This window comes from Heptranchias perlo, chromosome 5 (genome assembly GCF_035084215.1).
Source record: "Heptranchias perlo isolate sHepPer1 chromosome 5, sHepPer1.hap1, whole genome shotgun sequence".
NCBI classification, from domain to species: domain Eukaryota; kingdom Metazoa; phylum Chordata; class Chondrichthyes; order Hexanchiformes; family Hexanchidae; genus Heptranchias; species Heptranchias perlo.
Genome location: NC_090329.1, coordinates 12,238,945 through 12,261,148, shown reverse-complemented (window position 1 = coordinate 12,261,148; position 22,204 = coordinate 12,238,945). Strand labels below are relative to the sequence as shown.

Sequence of the window (22,204 nt, the reverse complement as noted above, 5' to 3'; positions counted from 1 at the left end):
ATGTTATGCTGGAACTGTATAAAACACTGGTTAGACCACAGCTTGAGTACTGTGTACAATTCTGGTCACCACATTACAGGAAGGATATAATTGCACTGGAAAGGGTACAGAGGAAATTTACGAAGATGTTGCCAGGACTGGAGAATTTTAGCTGCGAGGAAAGATTGGAGAGGTTGTGGTTGTTTTCTTTGGAACAGAGGAGGCCGAGTAGTGATTTAATTGAGGTGTACAAAATTATGAAGGGCCGAGATAGAGTGGATAGGAAGGACCTATTTCCCTTAGCAGAGAAGTCAATAACCAGGGGGCATAGATTTAAGGTGATTGGTAGAAGGATCAGAGGGGAGCTGAGAAAAAATGTTTTCACCCAGAGGGTGGTGGGGGTCTGGAACTCACTGCCTGAAAGGGTGGTAGAGGCAGAAACCCTCAACTCATTTTAAAAAGTACCTCGATGTGCACCTGAAGTGCCATGACATACAAGGCTACGGACCAAGTGCTGGAAAATGGGATTAGGCTGGGTGACTCATTTTCAGCTGGCGCGGACACGATGGGCCAAATGGCCGCCTTCTGTGCCGTAAATTTTCTATGATTCTATGCTCTTAGTTAATTACTAAGCCTTAAAGATTTATCTTATACTTGTACTCTTGAGGTTAGTTGGTAATAGTCTTGAGCGAGTCCCGTAAGGGAGCAGTAGACAGACTACTGGAGAATAATCTCACGAAGAGATGACTGTAATCTGCCTAAACCTGTGGTAACCATTTCTAATTTTAAAATATCTTTAGCCCCAAAGCTATAGCAACAGTAGGGTACGGTAGCATTGTGGTTGTGTTATTGACTAGTAATCCAGAAGCCTGGACTGATAACCTGGAGTCATGAGTTCAAATCCTGCCTTGGCAGCTGGGGAATTTAAATTCATAAAAAGCTAGGATCAGTAATGGTGACCATGAAACTACCGGATTGTCATACCTTATGGCCTGGCATATCCCTCACTCTACCATTACCAACAAGCCCAGGGGATCAACCCTGGTGAAGCTACAACACAGGACTACATGCATGCTAAACAGCGGAAGCAACATGCGATAGATAAAGCTAAGCGATTCCACAACCAACGGATCAGATCAAAGTTTTGCAGTCCTGCCACACCCAGTCGTGAATGGTGGTGGACATTTAATCAATGAGGAGGCTCCGTGCACATCCCCATCCTCAATGAATGTACATGAGTGCAAAAGACGAGGCTGAAGCATTTGCTACCATCTTCAGCCAGAAGTGCTGAGTGGATGATCCATCTCAACCTCCTCCCGATATCCCCGCCATCACAGAAGCCAGTCTTCAGCCAATTTGATTCACTCCACGTGATATAAACAAACGGTTGAGTGCACTGGATATAGCAAAGGCTATGGGCCCCAACAACATCCCGGTTGTAATGCTGAAGACTTGTGCTCCAGAACTAGCCAGGCCTCCAGGCAAGCTGTTCCAGTACAGCTACAACACTGGCATCTACCTGACAAAGTGGAAAATTGCCCAGGTATGTCCTGTCATCAAAAAGCAGGACAAATCCAATCCGGCCAATTACCGCCCCATCAGTCTACTCTCGATCATCAGCAAAGTGATGGAAGGTGTCGTCGACAGTGCTATCAAGCGACACTTACTCACCAATAACCTGCTCACCAATGGTCAGTTTGGGTTCCGCCAGGACCACTCGGCTCCAGACCTCATTACAGTCTTGGTCCAAACATGTACAAAAGAGCTGAATTCCAGAGGTGAGGTGAGAGTGACTGCACTTGGCATCAAGGCAGCATTTGACCAAGTGTGGCATTGAGGAGCCCTAGTAAAATTGAAGCAATGGGAATCAGAGAAATCTGTCCAGTGGCTGGAGTCATACCTAGCACAAAGGAAGATGGTAGTGGTTGTTGGAGGCCAATCATCTTAACCCCAGGACATCGCTACGGGAGTCCCTCAGGGCAGTGTCCTAGGCTCAACCATCTTCAGCTACTTCATCAATGAGCTACCCTCCATCATAAGGTCAGAAGTGGGGATGTTTGCTGATTGCACAGTGTTTAGTTCCATTCACAACTCCTCAGAAAATGAAGCAGTCTGTGCCCGCATGCAGCAAGACCTGGACAATATCCAGGGTTGGGTTGATAAGTGGCAAGTAACATTTGCGCGAGACAAATGCCAGGAAATGACTTTCTCCAACAAGAGAGAGTCTTACCACCTCCCCTTGACATTCAATGGCATTACTGTTGCTGAATCCCCCACCATCAACATCCTGGGGGTCATCATTGACCAGAAACTTAACTGGACTAGCTACATGTATACTGTGGCTACAGGAGCAGGTCGGAGGCTGGATATTCTGCGGCAAGTGACTCACCTGACTCCCCAAAGCCTTTCCACCATCAACAAGGCACAAGTCAGGAGTGTGATGGAATACTCTCCATCTGTCTGGATGAGTGCAGCTCCAACTGCACTCGGGGGAAACTCGACACCATCCAGGACAAAGCAGCCCGCTTGATTTGGCACCCCATCCACCACCTTAAACATTGGTTACCTCCACCACCGGTGCACCGTGGCTGCAATGTGTTCCATCTGCATGGTGCACTGTAGCAACTCACCAAAGCTTCTTCAACGGCACCTCCCAAACCCGTGATCTATACCACCTAGGACAAGTGTAAGGAATCTTACAACACCAGGTTATAGTCCAAAAAATTTATTTTAAAATCACAAGCTTTCGGAGATTATCCCCTTCGTCAGGTGAATGAGTGAAAAGGTTCTCAAATCGCATATCTTATACTAGGCTGGGACAGCATCACACCAATCAAAAGGTGTCGTTGTTCAAACAGGCCAGTCACGGAGAACAGCACGTCCCAGCACACTGGATATACATTGTGTCAATTACACAGACAGACAGAAAGAAACCCAAATGGCAGAGAGAGAGAGAATGAGAATATTAAAAACATAACTTTTTTTTCCCTTTTTGCTGGTGGGGTTACATGTAGCGTGACATGAACCCAAGATCCCGGTTGAGGCCGTCCTCATGGGTGCGGAACTTGGCTATCAACTTCTGCTCGACGATTTTGCGTTGTGTGTCTCGAAGGCCGCCTTGGAGAACGCTTACCCGAAGATCGGTGGCTGAATGTCCTTGACTGCGAAAGTGTTCCCCGACTGGGAGGGAACCCTCCTGTCTGGCGATTGTTGCGCGGTGTCCGTTCATCCGTTGTCGCAGTGTCTGCACGGTCTCGCCAATGTACCATGCTCCGGGGCATCCTTTCCTGCAACGTATGAGGTAGACAACGTTGGCCGAGTCACAGGAGTATGAACAGTGTACCTGGTGGGTGGTGTCCTCTCATGTGATGGTGGTATCCGTGTCGAAGATCTGGCATGTCTTGCAGAGGTTGCCGTGGCAGGGATGTGTGGTGTCGTGGACACTGTTCTCCTGAAAACTGGGTAACTTGCTGCGAACGATGGTCTGTTTGAGGTTGGGTGGCTGTTTAAAGGCGAGTAGTGGAGGCGTGGGGATGGCCTTAGCGAGGTGTTCGTCGTCATCGATGACATGTTGAAGGCTGCGGAGAACATGGTGTAGTTTCTCCGCTCCGGGGAAGTACTGGACAACGAAGTACTGGACAACTGGACAATCAATGATCCGGAACAGCAGACAGAGGGATCCGCGGTACAGCAACCGAAGAGGAAAGAGTCAAACTGGACTCCTCCGGAGGGTCGCTGCCGTCAGCTTGACATGTATGCCCAAGCTGTCAGGAAATGCGTCAATGCCAGATTAATCAGCCGCACTCAAGACAGTCCAGAATGTCACCCGAGCACAACGCAACGCCATCAACGCTCTCGACCAACCGCAACATCGTCATCAAACCAGCGGACAAAGGAGGAGCCATCGTCATACAGAGCAGAACGGACTATTGCAAAGAAGCATACCGACAACTGGACAACCAGGAACACTACAGACGGTTACCCGCAGATCCGACCAAAGAACACACCCATCAGCTCAACAAACTGATCAAGACCTTCGATCCAGACCTTCAAAGCATCCTAGGTGTTCTCATCCAACATACTCCCCGCGTGGGAGACTTCTACTGCCTCCCAAAGATACACAAAGCCAACGCACCCGGACGTCCTATCGTATCAGGCAACGGAACCCTGTGTGAGAACCTCTCTGGATACGTCGAGGGCATCCTGAAACCCATCGTACAGGGAACCCCCAGCTTCTGTCGCGACACTACAGACTTCCTACAAAAACTCAGCACCCACGGACCAGTTGAACCAGGAACACTTCTCACCACGATGGATGTCTCGGCACTCTACACCAGTATCCCCCACGATGACTGCATCGCTGCAACAGCCTCAGTACTCAACACCAACAACAGCCAATCTCCAGACGCCATCCTACAACTCATCCGCTTCATCCTGGATCACAATGTCTTCACCTTCAATAACCAGTTCTTTACCCAAACACACAGAACAGCCATGGGGACCAATTTTGCACCCCAATACGCCAACATTTTCATGCACAAGTTCGAGCAGGACTTCTTCACTGCACAGGACCTCCAACCAACGCTATACACCAGATACATCGACGACATTTTCTTCCTATGGACCCACGGCAAAGAATCACTGAAGAGACTACACGATAACATCAACAAGTTCCATCCCATCATCAAACTCACCATGGACTACTCCTCAGAATCGGTTTCTTTCTTGGACACACAAATCTCCATCAAAGATGGGCACCTCAGCACCTCACTCTACCGCAAGCCCACGGACAACCTCACGATGCTCCACTTTTCCAGCTTCCACATCAAAGAGGCCATCCCCTATGGACAGGCCCTACGAATACACAGGATCTGCTCAGACGAGGAGGAACGCGATGGACACCTACAGACGCTGAAAGACGCCCTCGTAAGAACGGGACATGCGCTCGACTTGTCGATCGACAGTTCCGACGGGCCACAGCGAAGAATCGCATAGACCTCCTCAGAAGACAAACACAGGACGCAACCAACAGAGTACCCTTCCCCGGAGCGGAGAAACTACACCATGTTCTCCGCAGCCTTCAACATGTCATCGATGACGACGAACACCTCGCGAAGGCCATCCCCACACCTCCACTACTCGCCTTCAAACAGCCACCCAACCTCAAACAGACTATCGTTCGCAGCAAGTTACCCAGTTTTCAGGAGAACAGCGTCCACGACACCACACAACCCTGCCACGGCAACCTCTGCAAGACATGCCAGATCATCGACACGGATACCACCATCACACGAGAGGACACCACCCACCAGGTACACGGTTCATACTCCTGTGACTCGGCCAACGTTGTCTACCTCATACGTTGCAGGAAAGGATGCCCCGGAGCATGGTACATTGGCGAGACCATGCAGACGCTGCGACAACGGATGAACGGACACCGCGCAACAATCGCCAGACAGGAGGGTTCCCTCCCAGTCGGGGAACACTTTAGCAGTCAAGGACATTCAGCCACCGATCTTCGGGTAAGCGTTCTCCAAGGCGGCCTTCGAGACACACGACAACGCAAAATCGTCAAGCAGAAGTTGATAGCCAAGTTCCGCACCCATGAGGACGGCCTCAACCAGGATCTTGGGTTCATGTCATGCTACACGTAACCCCACCAGCAAAAAGGGAAAAAAAAGTTATGTTTTTAATATTCTCATTCTCTCTCTCTCTGCCATTTGGGTTTCTTTCTGTCTGTCTGTGTAACTGACACAATGTATATCCAGTGTGCTGGGACGTGCTGTCCTCCGTGACTGGCCTGTTTGAACAACAACGACACCTTTTGATTGGTGTGATGCTGTCCCAGCCGAGTATAAGATATGCGAGTTGAGAACCTTTTCACTCATTCACCTGACGAAGGGGATAATCTCCGAAAGCTTGTGATTTTAAAATAAATTTGTTGGACTATAACCTGGTGTTGTAAGATTCCTTACATTTGTCCACCCCAGTCCATCACCGGCATCTCCACATCATACCTAGGACAAGGGCAGCAGGCACATGGGAACAACACCACCTGCACGTTCCCCTCCAAGTCACACACCATCCTGACTTGCAAATATATCGCCGTTCCTTCATCGTCGCTGGGTCAAAATCCTGGAACTCCCTTCCTAACAGCACTGTGGGAGAACCTTCACCACACGGACTGCAGCAGTTCAAGAAGGCTGCTCACCACCACCTTCTCAAGGGCAATTAGGGATGGGCAATAAATGCTGGCCTTGCCAGCGACGTCCACATCCCATGAACGAATAAAAAAGAAACTTTAATATTAAACTCGTTTGGGGGTTGTTTTGTTAAATTGTTAACGTCTTTAATATGTTGCTTTAGCTGTAGATATTGGGGTTGTGCACAAAATGTGTGGGGGAAGAAAAATGAGTAATCTGTTTGGGTTTGTGGTGAGTTGTGGTTGCTCTTTGTGAATGGCTTTCCCTACCTATTTGTGAAAGAAACTGATTTTTGATTGGTTGTGTTCAGTCAATGGGATATTTGAGCCAAACTGCAAGGTGAACTTAATTGGTTATTGATCCAGTCACCTGTTTTGCCCTATGGCTGTGCAACACCTTTCGAGGGGTATGAAACTAGGCATATCTGTTGAATTCAAGAATTTTAATCATAAAAATAGATATATTTAACTAATTGACTAGCTGGACTAGGCTTGCTATTACTATTTTGGGTAACTGCTCACTGATTTGTCACCTTGTCCATGCAAGTTTGCACCTTCTCCAGATGTAAATAGAGGTTAACGCATATTGGAATATAAGTGTTGAACTCTCTTTGTTTTGTCGAGACTTTGAGCTGAGATCTTTTCTTCATTACTTTTTAACAAATCCCACTATGACTAATTATATTCACTGTTTATACAGGGGAATGAATTCCATCCAGGGATGCACTGCACATTCCGATAAGAACGTGTCCTAGGTGAGATCCAAGCAGCATGGATCAGGATGAGTTCCCACCCCCGCCTCCTGAAGGTAAAAACTGTGCAATTCTTTAAGCCCCACCCTGTGTGCAAAATAATTTCATGTCATGAAATCTGCAGTGGTGATTAAAATGCTTCTGGGTGACCAATTACATGATAGATGATATTGGGCCTAAATGGAGGTGGTGAATTTTCACATATTTCAGGAATGCACAAGTCTTTGGCATTTTTAGCATTTTGTAAATACCATGGATTGATTGTTCACCCATTGTGTGAGGTTTTTCTGAAATTACTTTCATCCTTTATTACAAGATAATTCCGCAAGAGGGAGGCCATTGGGCCCATCTTAATTCATGCATCCAGAGAGATCCTAATGTCCCTCTCCATTGTAACATGTTGTGATGTATCTACTCAATGGGTAGCGTCACTTTAATGGTAAACAGAAGATAAATCTGCTTCCTTACGGCTCTTGTATGTGACTGTAAACAGGATTTTATACCATGGGTTGCATTTTTAACTCATGAGAAGATCCATAATGTACATGTTCATGGAGCTATTTTTATTGCGTGGAATGGGCCGAATGTAACCACTGAATGTGTAAACTTATGAGGCTGTCTTCCCTTCTCCCACAAATGAGAAATGTTGTGCATTAAACAAACTTGCTTCTAACGACTGCTTTGCCCCACTAATAATCAGCTAAAGTACTTCCTTCAGTCATGGCGTAGCTGCTTTGAAAAGATGTATCTTCTTGCAGACAGTAACATTTCAGGTCATCTTAACTCTGGTATGTCTATCTCAATTCTATCCTTATTACCTGATTTACTCCAAACTACTTTTTAACTTTATTTTGTCTCACTAGTGCATGTTATGTTTAACCCTGACATCACAAGGTATGCATTATTTAGTTGGGTTTGCTTGATGAACTCCAGAACTAGCCCACGCCTCTAGCCAAGCTTTTCTAGTATAGCTACAACACTGGCATCTACCTGACACTGGAAAATTGCCTAGTTATGTCCTGTCCACAAAAAGCAGGACAAATCCAACCCAGCCAATTTACTGTCCTATTGGCCCACCCCCAATCAGTAGCAAAGTGATGGAAGGAGTTATCAACAGTGCTATCAAGTGGCACTTACTCACCATAAGCTGCTCGTTGATGCTTAATTTGGGTTCCGTCAGAACCACTTGGCTCCAGACCTCATTACAGCTTTGGACCAAATATGAACAAAGGAGCTGAATTCAGATGTGAGGCATAGGTGACTGCCCTTGACATCAAGGCAGCATTCAACCGAGTGTGGGACCAAGGAGTCCTAGTAAAACTGAAGTCAACGGGAGTTGGGGGGAAAACTCTCCAGTCACACCTAGCACAAAGGAAGATGGTTGTGTTTTTTGGAAGCCAATTATCTCAGCCCTAGGACATCACTGCAGGGGTTCCTCAGGGCAGTGTCCCAGACCCAACTATCTTCAGCTGCTTCATCAATGACCTTCTCTCCGTCATAAGGTCAGAAATGGGGATGTTCGCTGATGATTGCACAGTGTTCAGTTCCATTCGCAACCCCTCAGATAATGAAACAGTCCGTGCCCGCATGCAGCAAGACCTGGACAACATCCAGGCTTGGGCTCATAAGTGGCAAGTAACATTCGCACCACACAAGTAACAGGCAATGATGATCTCCAAAAAGAGAGAGAGTCTCATCACCTCCCCATGATGTTCAACGGCATTACCATTGCCGAATCCCCCACCATCAACATCCTGGGGGTCATCATTGACCAGAAACTCAACTGGACCAGCCATATAAATACTGTGACTACAAGAGCAGGTCAGAGGCTGGGTACTCTGTGGCGAGTGACTCACCCCATGACTCCCCAAAGCCTTTCCATCATCTACAAGGCACAAGTCAGGAATGTGATGGAATACTCTCCACTTGCCTGGATGGGTGCAGCTGCAGCAACACTCAAGAAGCCCGACATCATCCAGGACAAAGCAGCCCGCTTGATCGACAGGCCTCCCACCATCTTAAACATCCACTTCCTTCACCACACTGTGGCTGCAGTGTGTACTAGCTACATGATGCACTGCAGCAACTCACCAAGACTACTTCGATAGTGCCTCCCAAACCCGTGACCTCTACCACCTAGAAGGACAAGGGCAAGGGCTCATGCGAACACCATCACCACCAAGTCACACACCACCCTGACTTGGAAATATATCACTGTTCCTTCATCATCGCTCGGTCAAAATCCTGGAACTCCCTACATTAAAAGCACTGTGGGCGCACCTTCACCATGCGGACTGCAGCGATTCAAGAAGGTGGCTCACCACCGCCTTCTCAAGGACGCTCACTTCCCAAGAATGAATTAAAAAAACGCAGAAAACATTGCATGAGTGTACATAATCAGCTGTTCCAATGGTATTGGTAAACATGCCAACACCCTTGAGGACTGTTGGAACATATTAAAGGTGTGGCTGGCACATAGGGCAAATCTAGACTTGAATTGACCAACATAGGTTGTGAAGTTATCTTGTTAATTTGTATATTAATATTTCTTTTGTAGTTCTTAACTTGTATTACATTATTTCAATATCACTGACATATATAAAGACTGGAATTCAGAAGCAAGTTTTCATTAAGATTTTGTGCAAAACCTGCAAGTTCCCTTTTTTAACTGATATAAAGGAGTGAATCTACCCCTCCTTCACAATCATTTGAACTGTTTTCTGTAAAACCACTGCTGTATTCTGTAAATAAACCCTAAACACAGTGAGGAAGGTTACTTTGCGAAAAGTGTTAGGAATTAAATTATTTTAGACAGCAATTGGCAAGATGAGAAGTGAACTTAGAGTAAAATAAGTATAATGATTTGAGCAAGCTCCACATACTTTTTTGTGCCCTATGCAAAAGTTTCCTTTCATAGGCAAACTTTAATTCCCTTTGAACTGTAACATGATCTGAAGTGCCCTGGAATAGTGGAGTAGAGAGTGAACAATATGATTTATTTTTAATCATTAAGAAGTGCATTGGAAATTATGTAGGTTCTCACCATCCCTTCCCGATCTCTCCGATTAATTGAAAATGCCATACTATTATGCCATAGAACTTAGGTTGAAAACTGAGAATCAAGTTGATTAAGAAGTACTATTTAAATTGAAATAAACGGCATATTATAATACCTCATGTAACTTAGTGTCTTTCAAATCAGTGAAAGTCAAGAAACCTTAGTTGTTCTCTGCAGTACTTGAAATGCCTCCTTGATGAAGTTTTACATAAGAATTGAACCTCATGGATTCTTCCATTAGCTGTCTCCTGCTAGAAGGGAACTCATGAACACCAGGTATCAGTCTCAGTTATATGATTTTCTTCTCCTTTGAGCCAGGCTTCTGCAAAAGAGAGGAAGTTACTGTTCACAACTAATCAAAGCTGACCAAAGATCATAGACAGGATAAGTGATTGCCCAGTGATTAGTATTAGTTATTTCTGTTACCTTTGTGCCTCTTAACATGTGTTAAGTATGCATGTAAACAGATGGCAGGCAACGTTCTTTGAAGTGGTATCTACATACTAGCCAGGGGATGTGGATTAGCTTGACCTCACCTTGCATTTCATGTTACAGAAATAACAGTAACTCAAATCCATTTTTAATTGGTATTGGACTAGTCAAAAATTAATTTAAAAGCATAGCCTGGAATCTACTGCTTCAGCTTTCCTAATGCACCCTGGGCGCACATATTGGAAAATTAGGTGATTTTTCTGACCAGTAACGGTCAGACAAAAAGCATGGGTTGAGGGTGCAGTTTCTCTAATATGAAGTGGAAAATCCAGGCCTTTTATATGGACATTTCAGAGACCTGAAATGGGACAACAACTCTAGAATAAGAAATACCAAGAATTCCAATACCACTTTCAGACTTCAGAAGGAAAGTGTTTTTAACTTGGTGAAACATCTGCCTAATTATTTGATCAGGCATGGTTTTAGCTTTCGTGCTTTGACAGGAATTCAAAGGGCTTATTTTACCCACAATTGGCAGAAAACAACTCCTACAAGTGGTGCAAAGTAGAATGTATTTGTAGAAATAGATGGGTATTCTGACATTCTTCAATGGATTATGATATTAAGCCCTATAATATGTGGGTTTTGGTTTACTGTTTTGTATATTTTTTAAAAAATTATGCCTGCTTAGATCTCCATGGACTAACAGGAAAGTTGTGTAATATGCCTGGAAACCATCTAGTCTATGATGTGCCCTGTATCTGATTTATTGTTTGATCCCTATCAAACTTCAAATGACGTTATACTGATACTTTTAACAGTTTGAGTTTTCCACATGGCTAGATCTGCTGCAAACAGTAAAGTGTTGCAGATTGAGCCTTTTTCATTTAATTTTCATGTGTGGAGACCAGAGTATAACGGTGGAATAAGCTAAGAAGTGATACACAGAGGTGGAATTTCGTAAAATGATAAATGTTGAACAATGGGGAGTAGTGAAAGAGTGAGTTGATTAGTCTCCATTATATTCTAGTTTTCACCTCAGCTCCCTGAAGGTGATAATTCATGTTACAATACTACAACAGCAACTTGCATTTATATCGCGCCTTTAACATAGTAAAACGTCCAAAGGCGCTTCACAGGAGCTTTATCAAACAAAATTTGACACCGAGCCACCTAAGGTATTAGGACAGGTGACCAAAAGCTTGGTCACAGAGTTTTAAGGAGCGTCATAAAGGAGGAGAGGGAGGTAGAGAGGCGGAGAGGTTTCGGGAGGGAACTCCAGAGCTTAGGGCCTAGGCAGCTGTCGGCACGGCCGGCAATGGTGGAGCGATTAAAATTGGGGATGCGCGCGAGGCAAGAATTGGAGGACTGCAGAGATCTTTGAGGGTTGTAGGGCTGGAGGAGGTTTCAGAGATAGGGAGGGGTGAGGCTATGGAGGGATTTGAAAATAAGGATGAGAATTTTAAAATTGAGGTGTTCCTGGACCGGGAGCCAATGTAGGTTAGTGAGCACAGGGGTGATGGATGAATGGGACTTGGTACAAGTTAGGATACGGGCAGCAGAGTTTTGGATGAGCTCAAGTTTATGGAGGGTGGAAGTCCATTACAAAAGGCGTTCATATTATTTGATACCTTGACGGCTTTGCATTTAAGCATATACAGGGAGTAAAAAACCAAATAGGAGCCTCCCTTGCTATCCATATAGTAGTTTCTAGAAGAGGTCACCAAACAGTGTTTTGGAACAGGAATCTTGGTAGATTTTTTTTCTCTCTCCTTATGCCCAAGGACAGTTTTGGGCTTAGATCAGTTAACACAGCACAAGTCAGGGAACAAATGATCTTTCCTCTTCATGACCAGTATAACTCAGTGCTGCATCAAGTTTTTATCATTAAGTAGTAAGAAATAAAAGTAATTCTATTAGCATATCTCTCCATTGTGCATGAGAATACTATCAATCTGCTTATTATATGCACACCTCCAAGAAAACAAATCATCCCTTTAATACATTGAGGATTACAGAATAAACTCTTTCATTGATGCTGCTTTTAGTGCTAATTTTGTTTTCAAGCCAGACGTGCATGAAATGACACTACTTTTTAAAGTAAGGTTTGGTTAATTCTGAATAATTGCTGAGTTCTTTTTATTTATTAAAGCCCACACTTGTATTTCACTGCGTTTTTGGTCTTTCATATTTTTTAATGTTTATTTTGTTCTTTTATTTCTAAGAAAGTAACAAAATAATATGTAGGCCATTTCTGTTTTCTGCTCTACGCCACTAGCAGATAGCCGGTAACAAAAGCTCTCAATTATGCAGTTCCCGTAGTAGAAAGAAAGAAAGATTTGCATTTATGTAGCGCCTTTCATGATCTCAGGACATCTCAAAGCGCTTCGTAGCCAATGAAGTACTTTTGAAGTGTAGTTAACGTAGGAATGCTGGTAGCCAGTTTACAAATAGCAATGTGATAATGACCAGATAATCTGTTTTAATGATGTCGGTTGAGGGATAAATATTGGCCAGAACACCGGAAGAACTCCCTTTCTCTTCAAATAGTGCCATGGGATCTTTTACGTCCACCTGAGGGCTGACGGGGCCTCGGTTTAATTTCTCATCCGAAAGACGTCACCTCCAACTGTGCAGCACTCCTTCAGTACTGCACTGGAGTGTCGTGCCTAGATTTTGAGTGCAAGTCTCTGGAGGGGGAATTGAACCCACAATCTTCTGCCTCAGAGGTGACCGTGCTACCAGTGAGCCAAGGTTGACAATTATATGTCCAGTGTGCTTCTGAGAGGCAAAACTGGACACGAGCAAAATTGTTTCTGTTCAAGCTCTCTCCAGTTACTGTTTCTCACGTCGAGGAAAAAGTATACTTCCATAGAGGAGCCAACATTCCCTGTAACCAAAATATTACCTTAAGCCTGAAGCAATCCGGTATAGCAGGAAGAACAATGAACCATTAACGGTACACATTGGAAATAGTTTGGGGTCTTGCCATACACACCTGACTGAAGTAAAACTCTGACAGACCGAATATTTCAGGCTACAACTATGAATCAAGTAGCAAGAGTAAACGGAACAGATTACAGATCTTTACTTAACTTCTGTTTTCTGTTAGAAATGATAAACCTCTTGAAATTCCTTTGGATCTCGCTTTCATAGTTTGGACTAGATAGGGTAGAAATTGGATCTTGTTGCGACGTTTGTGAAACGTGTGCAATGAGGGCCAATTTTGGGGACCAGTGTTCTGCTTCCAAAGGATGCCTGAAAGATGTCCGACCTGATACTGGGATCGGGCCGTTTTTCAGGTGTCCCGGGCTCCCGCCTAAAACAGGCGGTAACGTATGGAAATAAGGAGTCTGACTCTTGTTTTATGCCCCCTCTGGGAAATTGGACATTGCGGAGCGGGAGTCGCACCTGGACCTGAATTCTAATGCAGCAGCTGCCAACAAAAAGTGAGTTATAAAAAAAAAAGTTTATTATATATATAAAAAAAAATTCCTATGAAGTCAGGAGGAGCAGGAGTGCCTCCCCCCCCACCCCCCAGGTGCTCCACCACCCTCCTGGGACTTAGCTTCGTGCTGCTGTCAGCGAGTCAAGCGGCTCGAAATTGATTTTTTAAAAAATGGGCGGGCTGCTTGTGAGGCACGACTGGCGCTGGCACTCCACCCAATTAATATTAATGAAGCCGAAGGCCTAATTTCAGGTGGACCTCGGGCCTTCCAGTTGGGGCACACGCTCCCTGCTCGGCACCCATTTCATGCCCGAAAACGGGCCAGAAGCAATTTCCACCACTACGTCTCTGACACTGAAACACCCACTGAGTCTGTGTTGTGGTAAGGTAAGAATTAGACCATGAACTAGAATAAAAAAGTGTCTGAAACTGCCTGCATATGGATGGAAGTGTGGCAGAGTGTGCGTCAAAACAGATTTAAAAAATTTGGAACAGTAGACTCTTAAGAATTCAGAATAGTGACAAGGATCCCTTGCTGTTACAATTGCAGAAGTAATGGGCAAATATAAACATTTAATGGTGGTGTGATCAGTGCTGATTATTTCAGACACCTGGGTGAGCTTTGAATCCACTCGCTTTGGGCTGCTCACCCTAAACCAAGGTGAATCATACACCTTTGCACGGCATGTACACATGGAGCTGGGGAGCATCTGTTTCACGCACACAGACTGACTGCTCCCACCCTATGCTATATCCAGTCATGATGTGGAGATGCCGGTGATGGACTGGGGTTGACAATTGTAAACAATTTTACAACACCAAGTTATAGTCCAGCAATTTTATTTTAAATTCACAAGCTTTCGGAGGCTACCTCCTTCGTCAGGTGAACGATGTGAACCTGGTTGCACCCTTGTAGCACAGAGGTACAATGTAGGGCCCAGTTTTGCTGAGATGCCATGCCACCCAAACCATTGAAATTTCTATATTGTGGAGACATTCTCTGAATGTTCAAATTGTGTAACCCCACTGTTATGGCCAGTTACTCTTCGATAAAGTGCCACATTGTACTTTTCACATCGTTCACCTGACAAAGGAGGTAGCCTCCGAAAGCTTGTGAATTTAAAATAAAATTGCTGGACTATAACTTGGTGTTGTAAAATTGTTTACAATATATCCAGTCAGGCATTCGACTTGTAGCTCCTCACCAATAATATTCTGTTATTAGGAGAAACGTGAGAGTCGGGCAGGGCCGCTCATTTTTAAAAACATATCCCAGTCTGCTGTTCCTTTGGGAGAGAACCTGTTCTCTGTTTAGAGCATTTCTCCCTTGTGGATAGGGCTGAGTTCAGGGAGTCGTTGTGAAGAATCATGGTGTGAAACCTGGTTGCACCCTTGTAGCACAGAGGTACAATGTAGGGCCCAGTTTTGCTGAGATGCCATGCCACCCAAACCATTGAAATTTCTATATTGTGGAGACATTCTCTGAATGTTCAAATTGTGTAACCCCACTGTTATGGCCAGTCACTCTTCGATAAAGTGCCACATTGTACTTTTCACAAAAAAGCACAAACTTATATTGCACAACTACAACTTTTGGACAAGTGTCTGCATTTGTTTGAAAGTGCAGACCCTCCACTAACCATTTTGTAGGACCTAGTCTGCAGCTTTGATAGGATAAGCGACTGGCAAAGTAAATTTCATTTCCTACAAAGTAAGTCTGACATCTAATTCAAACTTGTGGCCTTTTGGCATTTTCACATTATTTTTAAAAAAAAACACATTGGGGCATTTAGAATCCATATAAATAAGTTTGTTGCATTGGGAAGCATTTTGTGCGTCTTTGTATACTCAGCCAGTGGGATGATAGATGAATTTTTAACCTTCTGAAATAGCAGCAAATACTGTTCTATGTTCAACTTTTGTCAGGGTTTAAGAAGATAATAGTTTTAGTAGGCTCAGAGGAATTGCATATTCAAAGCACAATGGGTTAGTGAAAAAGCAAAACAGCTGCCAATGCAATTTTTCACTTTTCTTTTTCCTTTGTCTCATTAGATGCAATCCTCAGTTGAAAAAAAACATAATGCAAGGAAGGGGCGCACAAAATGGAACTGATATTCAAGAGCTGTGTGCGTGTTAGAACTTATTTTGAGCTGAATAGTGCATACTGAAATGGATCTTTGTGGACAAGTGGGATCTTAGTCATTTTAGGAATACATATTGCACAGAGGCATGTCTCTCCACCCTCTCCTTACTTATTTTCTACTGTGGTATGCAAGTTTTATCTTCTAACCGTGAATATTTAATGGGTCTTAATTTGCAATGGATGGCTTTGTCTTGATCTATCCAAGTGGATCTCAGTCTGGAGGAGCAGAGTTCTCAAGATAAATTCATAGATAATGGTGGGTTTCTTCCTGGTTTCTCTGCAGCAAAATTTGTCTTGTGTTTTCCAGTTGAAGGATGAATGAAGAAGTGGATTACTTTTTTTGCTTGCATCCTCACCTTTTGAACTTTGGCCCGCATGTACCCGTCCAAAATCTTGGAAAAGGTCCAACTAAATTAAACGGAAGGACATCAATCTTACATTAACACTTATAAGCCTATATTCTTTCTCACTAGTTGCATTTCAAAGATAGCATTTCCAAAGTCGTATCAGCCCTGGAACTATTATGTTTTATAGAATATTTGTGTGTCTGACTGCCTGCCCCTCTCCTACCCCTCCACCCCCCCCATTAGAATTCCAGTTCTTTTTATAAGAATTGATTGCCACAGTATGGATTATTTCTGCTGGGACTGCATTCCATATATCTGCTACTCTAGGGTAGGGGCAATGAATTCCTGATCGCTAATCTTGCTTGAGATTTGATAATTTTGTACTTGCCCTTTTTAATTCTTTTATCTAACTAAGTTGAACAAAGCAGATACATTTACCCAGTATGTGTGACTCAATCTTTTAAATACTTGAGTTGTATCCTTTCCTTTTCTCTAAAGAAAACCAGTTCAGTTTTGTGACCTCCATTTCACATCTTAGTTATGCAGCCATTCTGCTTGTTCTTTGAATCTCTTCCAATGATAGGCTCACTGTTTAAACATTCCGGGGAAAGTGTGGGTGTGATGCTCTTATCTCGCAATACGATTATTGTTCCTGACATCATGTAGCTCAGAGTCACTGTAAGCTGGTATATCTTTGCAGTTCATATAAAATTGCTAAAATTTAAGATGTCACAAAATGGAATTTTGGGTAACTAACTTGAATATTGATAAACTTTATAAAAGTTCCCATCTCACTGTGGTCAGTGCCAACAAGGCAGGCTTTCTGTGTGAGACAAGGGCTGTATTTCAATGAATATGGATCAAGAGGTTACAAGTTGCCCTTTTATGCTTTTTGCCCATGGCAGACATAGAGCACTATAGAACACTATTTGATATTGAAATTTCATAACAATCAGTCAAACGGCAACATAGATACAATGGACCTTTCTTTATGGGATGTGCTTTGAATTTGATGGGAAATAGAAGACCAGAAGAGGATGACTGTCAATTATTCAGAGAAAATGCTACATCGTTATTCAGATTGTAGTAGGAAGGAACTTGTCTTGAGTCTGTACACCATGGCTGCAGCTCTCATGTATACAGGTTTGTATTTCTTTTTGACATTAATGTACATTCGTTGGGGTGGGGACTTCATGACAATGTTGGTATTAAGCACTCCATGATTGCACTAAACGTGCAAATCCAATGTAATGTGCTGTTTGTGGGATGGTAAATACTTGAATTTGCCTTATTGAATAAATAATCAGTAAGAATGCATAGTTGATGTAAATTATTTTGCCCAAAGCAATAATCACTTATTGAGCACTTTGGGATGTAGCTCAACAACTCTTGTATTTAGTGCTAAATGTTGAACTAATATAACTGGTGAAAAATCTCTTATTGGACATGCACCTTTTCATGATTGGAACAGAGTTTATGTGTGAACTGATTTTTGTATGCTGGAACTCTGTGCTCAGTTGTGGTATGCATTTATCTGAATTTGACCAATATTTAGTCTTCCAGATACCATATTATTTAAACCTTGAACTGGGTAGGCAGTGACAAATATAGACTTTTTACATGTGTGCGCTTACTTTATGATTTAAATGTGGTAGAAGAAGGAGGAGAAAAGAATGTTTTGAAAAGTGTTTGCATTGTTTAGGAACATGAAATCATAGGACGCCATTCGGCCCATCGGGCCTATGCTGGCTCTTTGAAAGAGCTATCCAATTAGTCCCATTCTCCTGCTCTTTCCCCATCGCCCTGTAATTTTTTTCCCTTCAAGTATTTATCCAATCCCCTTTTGAAAGTTACTATAAACCTGTTAAATAAATTGCTGACCAGCTGCATTTTCATTTAAATGCAACTTATTCCGTATTCCATGCAGATGTGCACACCTTTAATCCGTATTCAATTTGGATTTGGGGTTTTGATGTACGGAGGGTCTTAAATTTGGGTACCCGGAGGCTCGGTGTCAAATGCTGGAGACCATTGGGGGGTGAAATTCAACTTCGAGGGCACAAAACAGGTGGCAACGGATCTGCCACTACTTATACCGCCGCCTGATTTTCCTTTGCATTGAAGCTGAATTTCACTGCGATTGTCTTTGCTCCTGAGAAGGAAGAACAGCTAAATATGCTTTTCATCGTGATTATGTCACATATAGGCAGCATAATGAATTTGAGATAGTGACCAATTTTGTGCCAACTACATCATTGTATCCTGTTGTTTAGCTTTACAATTACTTTTCACTTACGGATGAATGCCAGCCGTGGCTCAGTGATAACACTCTTGTCTCTGATTCAGAAGGCTGTGGGTTCAAGTCCCACCCTAGAGAATTGTGCATATAATCTGGGCTGACACTCCTGTGCAGTACTGAGGGGAGGGAGTGCTGCACTGCCTGAGGTGCCATCTTTTGGATGACGTTAAACTGAGGCCCTGTCTGCCCTCTCGGGTGGATGTAAAAGATGCCATGGCATTATTTCGAAGAAGAACCAGGGAGTTGTCCCCGCTGTCCTGGCCAATATTTATCCCTCATCCCATACCAGTAAAGTAGATTATCTGGTCATTATCTCATTGCTGTTTGTGGGACCTTGCTGTGCGCAAATTGTCTGTCATGTTTCCTACATTACAATAGTGACTAAACCTCAAAAGTACTTCATTGGCTGTAAAATGCTTTGGGACGTGAAAGGTGCTCTTTAAATGCAAATCTTCCTCGTCCTTTCTATCTAAAAGTTGTGCCTGTTCAGCCCCTCAGTGCTGTGAATGAGGTGCCTCGGCACCAGCTGATCGTCACTTCCTGCTTTTGGCAGTTAGCTGTAAAAGATTTTGAAAGTTTGTTGCTCTTATGACATGACCAGGCCAAACTTTAAGGATTTATTGACAAGATGGCTGAAAAAAACTGGTGTTTGGAAATGATTTCTGTCAGTTTTTTGAAGTGATGTGCATCCTAGTTTCAAATTGACTGGGGGATTGTTGGAAGATTTAAAAACAAAACATAAGTTTTACTAAAAATAGATGAATTAAATGAATGGTGAAATAAATTACACAGACACAAAGTATAGAAAGTGAAGGATAAAATAAATAGGAAAGGAAAAAAAAACGGGAGTATTTTTGTACTGGTTCATTTTTAGTTTAGGATTTTATTTAAAAGATGTTTATTAATATTACTGTAGTAAATACTCCTGATATATCTTGCACGATTACTGTGGTAATTCTGCCATCTGACCGTGTGAAAGCTGGAACCTTTTTCTTAAAAACAATAACCAGCCCACACCGCATAGAATGAATTCAAGTGCTGGCACTGGAAGTACAAATGATAGTGGTACTTGCCCTTTCTGTTTTCTATAAGCGAAGCCCCTTTATAGGACTACATACTTTGCCTTTTTTTTGTGCATTTATACCACCATGGTAGTTGTCTTTTTATACCGAGGTATTGAAAAGAAGACTGGCCAACTTGAGATGGCATCTCTGTCATCCAAAAAAATTTCACCGAGTTTTATATCTTTTTTTCCTAATCCACAAATTTAATTTATTGCTCCTCAAAACGGTTGTTATCTCTTTAAATTGTTTTGAATCGTAAAACATCTTTACACGGACAATCCAATTAATGGGCAGCAAAGGCCTAGAACAGGTCACAAAGGCTCTGAAGCAACAGGAAAATCAGGACTGAGCAGGGAGATGCACTGACGTTCCTTGAAGCTGGCGTGTTATTTTGTTTCAGTAAGTGAAAGCTGGAAAATAACTTGCTGGTGCTAGAGTGGACTATTTTTAGCTTTGAGGTTTGTCTCTGCTTTGCAGTATAATTCACAGTGGTGTGTAAAAATTCCGCTCAAATTTTATTAATTGTATTTTTCCTGTTCTAGACAAATGGCAAACTTGTTGAATGTGCATAGCTTAAAAGTGACAACGTATGGATTTGCTGGGTTTGTTCATGCCAATCGTCCAAGTTTGACATGGACAATCGTTCCTTTTGGGGAGGGTGCTTCCACAATTGGCACTGAACATCAGCACAGATTAAACCCCTTTCTTAAATGGCATTCTCAGGCTTCCACCTTCTGGCCCTCCTGCTGTAAGTGGTTTGACTCCCTCCCTTTTAGAAGAATCCATGTTGAGCCAGTTCAGGAGCTTGATGCATTAAGGAATAGATCCATTTGGCTCTCCAGACAACCACTGGCTCCTATTTTCTGCTCAGAACAAGGTTATCGGCCTGAAAGCTGCATGGCCCCTCTTTTTTTGTGGACACTAATGTCTTTACGTGCTTTTTCTCTATTTTGGTTAGTTCAAAAGATACGAGCAGATAGTTCTAAAATCATATATGGTTTTGTGAGAGGAAAATCATGTCTCATGAGTTTGATTGAGTTTTTTGAAGGGGTAACCAAGAAGATAGATGAGGGCTGTGCAGTAGCCGTGGTCTACATGGACTTTAGCAAAGCCTTTGACAAGGTACCGCATGGTAGGTTGTTACATAAGGTTAAATCTCACGGGATCCAAGGTGAGGTAGCCAATTGGATACAAAATTGGATTGACGACAGAAGACAGCGGGTGGTTGTAGAGGGTTGTTTTTCAAACTGGAGGCCTGTGACCAGCGGTGTGCCTCAGGGATCGGTGCTGGGTCCGCTGTTATTTGTTATTTATATTAATGATTTGGATGAGAATTTAGGAGGCATGGTTAGTACGTTTGCAGATGACACCAAGATTGGTGGCATTGTGGACAGTGAAGAAGGTTATCTAGGATTGCAACGGGATCTTGATAAATTGGGCCAGTGGGCCGATGAATGGCAGATGGAGTTTAATTTAGATAAATGTGAGGTGATGCATTTTGGTAGATCGAATCGGGCCAGGACCTACTCCGTTAATGGTAGGGCGTTGGGGAGAGTTATAGAACAAAGAGATCTAGGAGTACAGGTTCATAGCTCCTTGAAAGTGGAGTCACAGGTGGATAGGGTGGTGAAGAAGGCATTCGGCATGCTTGGTTTCATTGGTCAGAACATTGAATACAGGAGTTGGGATGTCTTATTGAAGTTGTACAAGACATTAGTAAGGCCACACTTGGAATACTGTGTACAGTTCTGGTCACCCTATTATAGAAAGGATATTATTAAACTAGAAAGAGTGCAGAAAAGATTTACTAGGATGCTACCGGGACTTGATGGTTTGACTTATAGGGAGAGGTTGGATAGACTGAGACTTTTTTCCCTGGAGAATAGGAGGTTAAGGGGTGATCTTATAGAAGTCTATAAAATAATGAGGGGCATAGATAAGGTAGATAGTCAAAATCTTTTCCCAAAGGTAGGGGAGTCTATAACGAGGGGGCATAGATTTAAGGTGAGAGGGGAGAGATACAAAAGGGTCCAGAGGGGCAATTTTTTCACTCAAAGGGTGGTGAGTGTCTGGAACGAGCTGCCAGAGGCAGTAGTAGAGGAGGGTACAATTTTGTCTTTTAAAAAGCATTTGGACAGTTACATGGGTAAGATGGGTATAGAGGGATATGGGCCAAGTGCAGGCAATTGGGACTAGCTTAGTGGTATAAACTGGGCGATATGGACATGTTGGGCCGAAGGGCCTGTTTCCATGTTGTAAACTTCTATGATTCGATATTAGTAAGCGTGCTAGGTACATTAAATTTGCGTGCCGCTGCCAACCACCCCTCACCCTCTCCCACCCCTGAACGCTCCTTCCAAGCCAGCTGATCTTGGTGTCTACCAGGACCAACGAGCAGCCTCTGGGGCTGTGACTGGCGCCTGCCGCTTGCCAGTATTAAACAAGTGAGTCCGGCGGACCAATTTCCCGTGGTAATACGC

The 22,204-nt window shown here is 43.4% G+C and overlaps 1 protein-coding gene across 2 annotated transcripts in view; it reads left to right on the top strand.

Moving 5' to 3' along the window:
• The window catches only part of arhgef10 (Rho guanine nucleotide exchange factor (GEF) 10), a 312,671-nt gene that overhangs the window by 44,205 nt on the left and 246,262 nt on the right, over window positions 1-22,204 (top strand). For both annotated transcript variants that reach the window (XM_067984020.1, XM_067984019.1), the window contains exon 2: window positions 6,882-6,989. In XM_067984020.1, coding sequence (XP_067840121.1) covers window positions 6,953-6,989 — 37 coding nt within the window. In that variant the 5' untranslated portion in view covers window positions 6,882-6,952. The remainder of the gene's footprint in view (window positions 1-6,881; window positions 6,990-22,204) is intronic.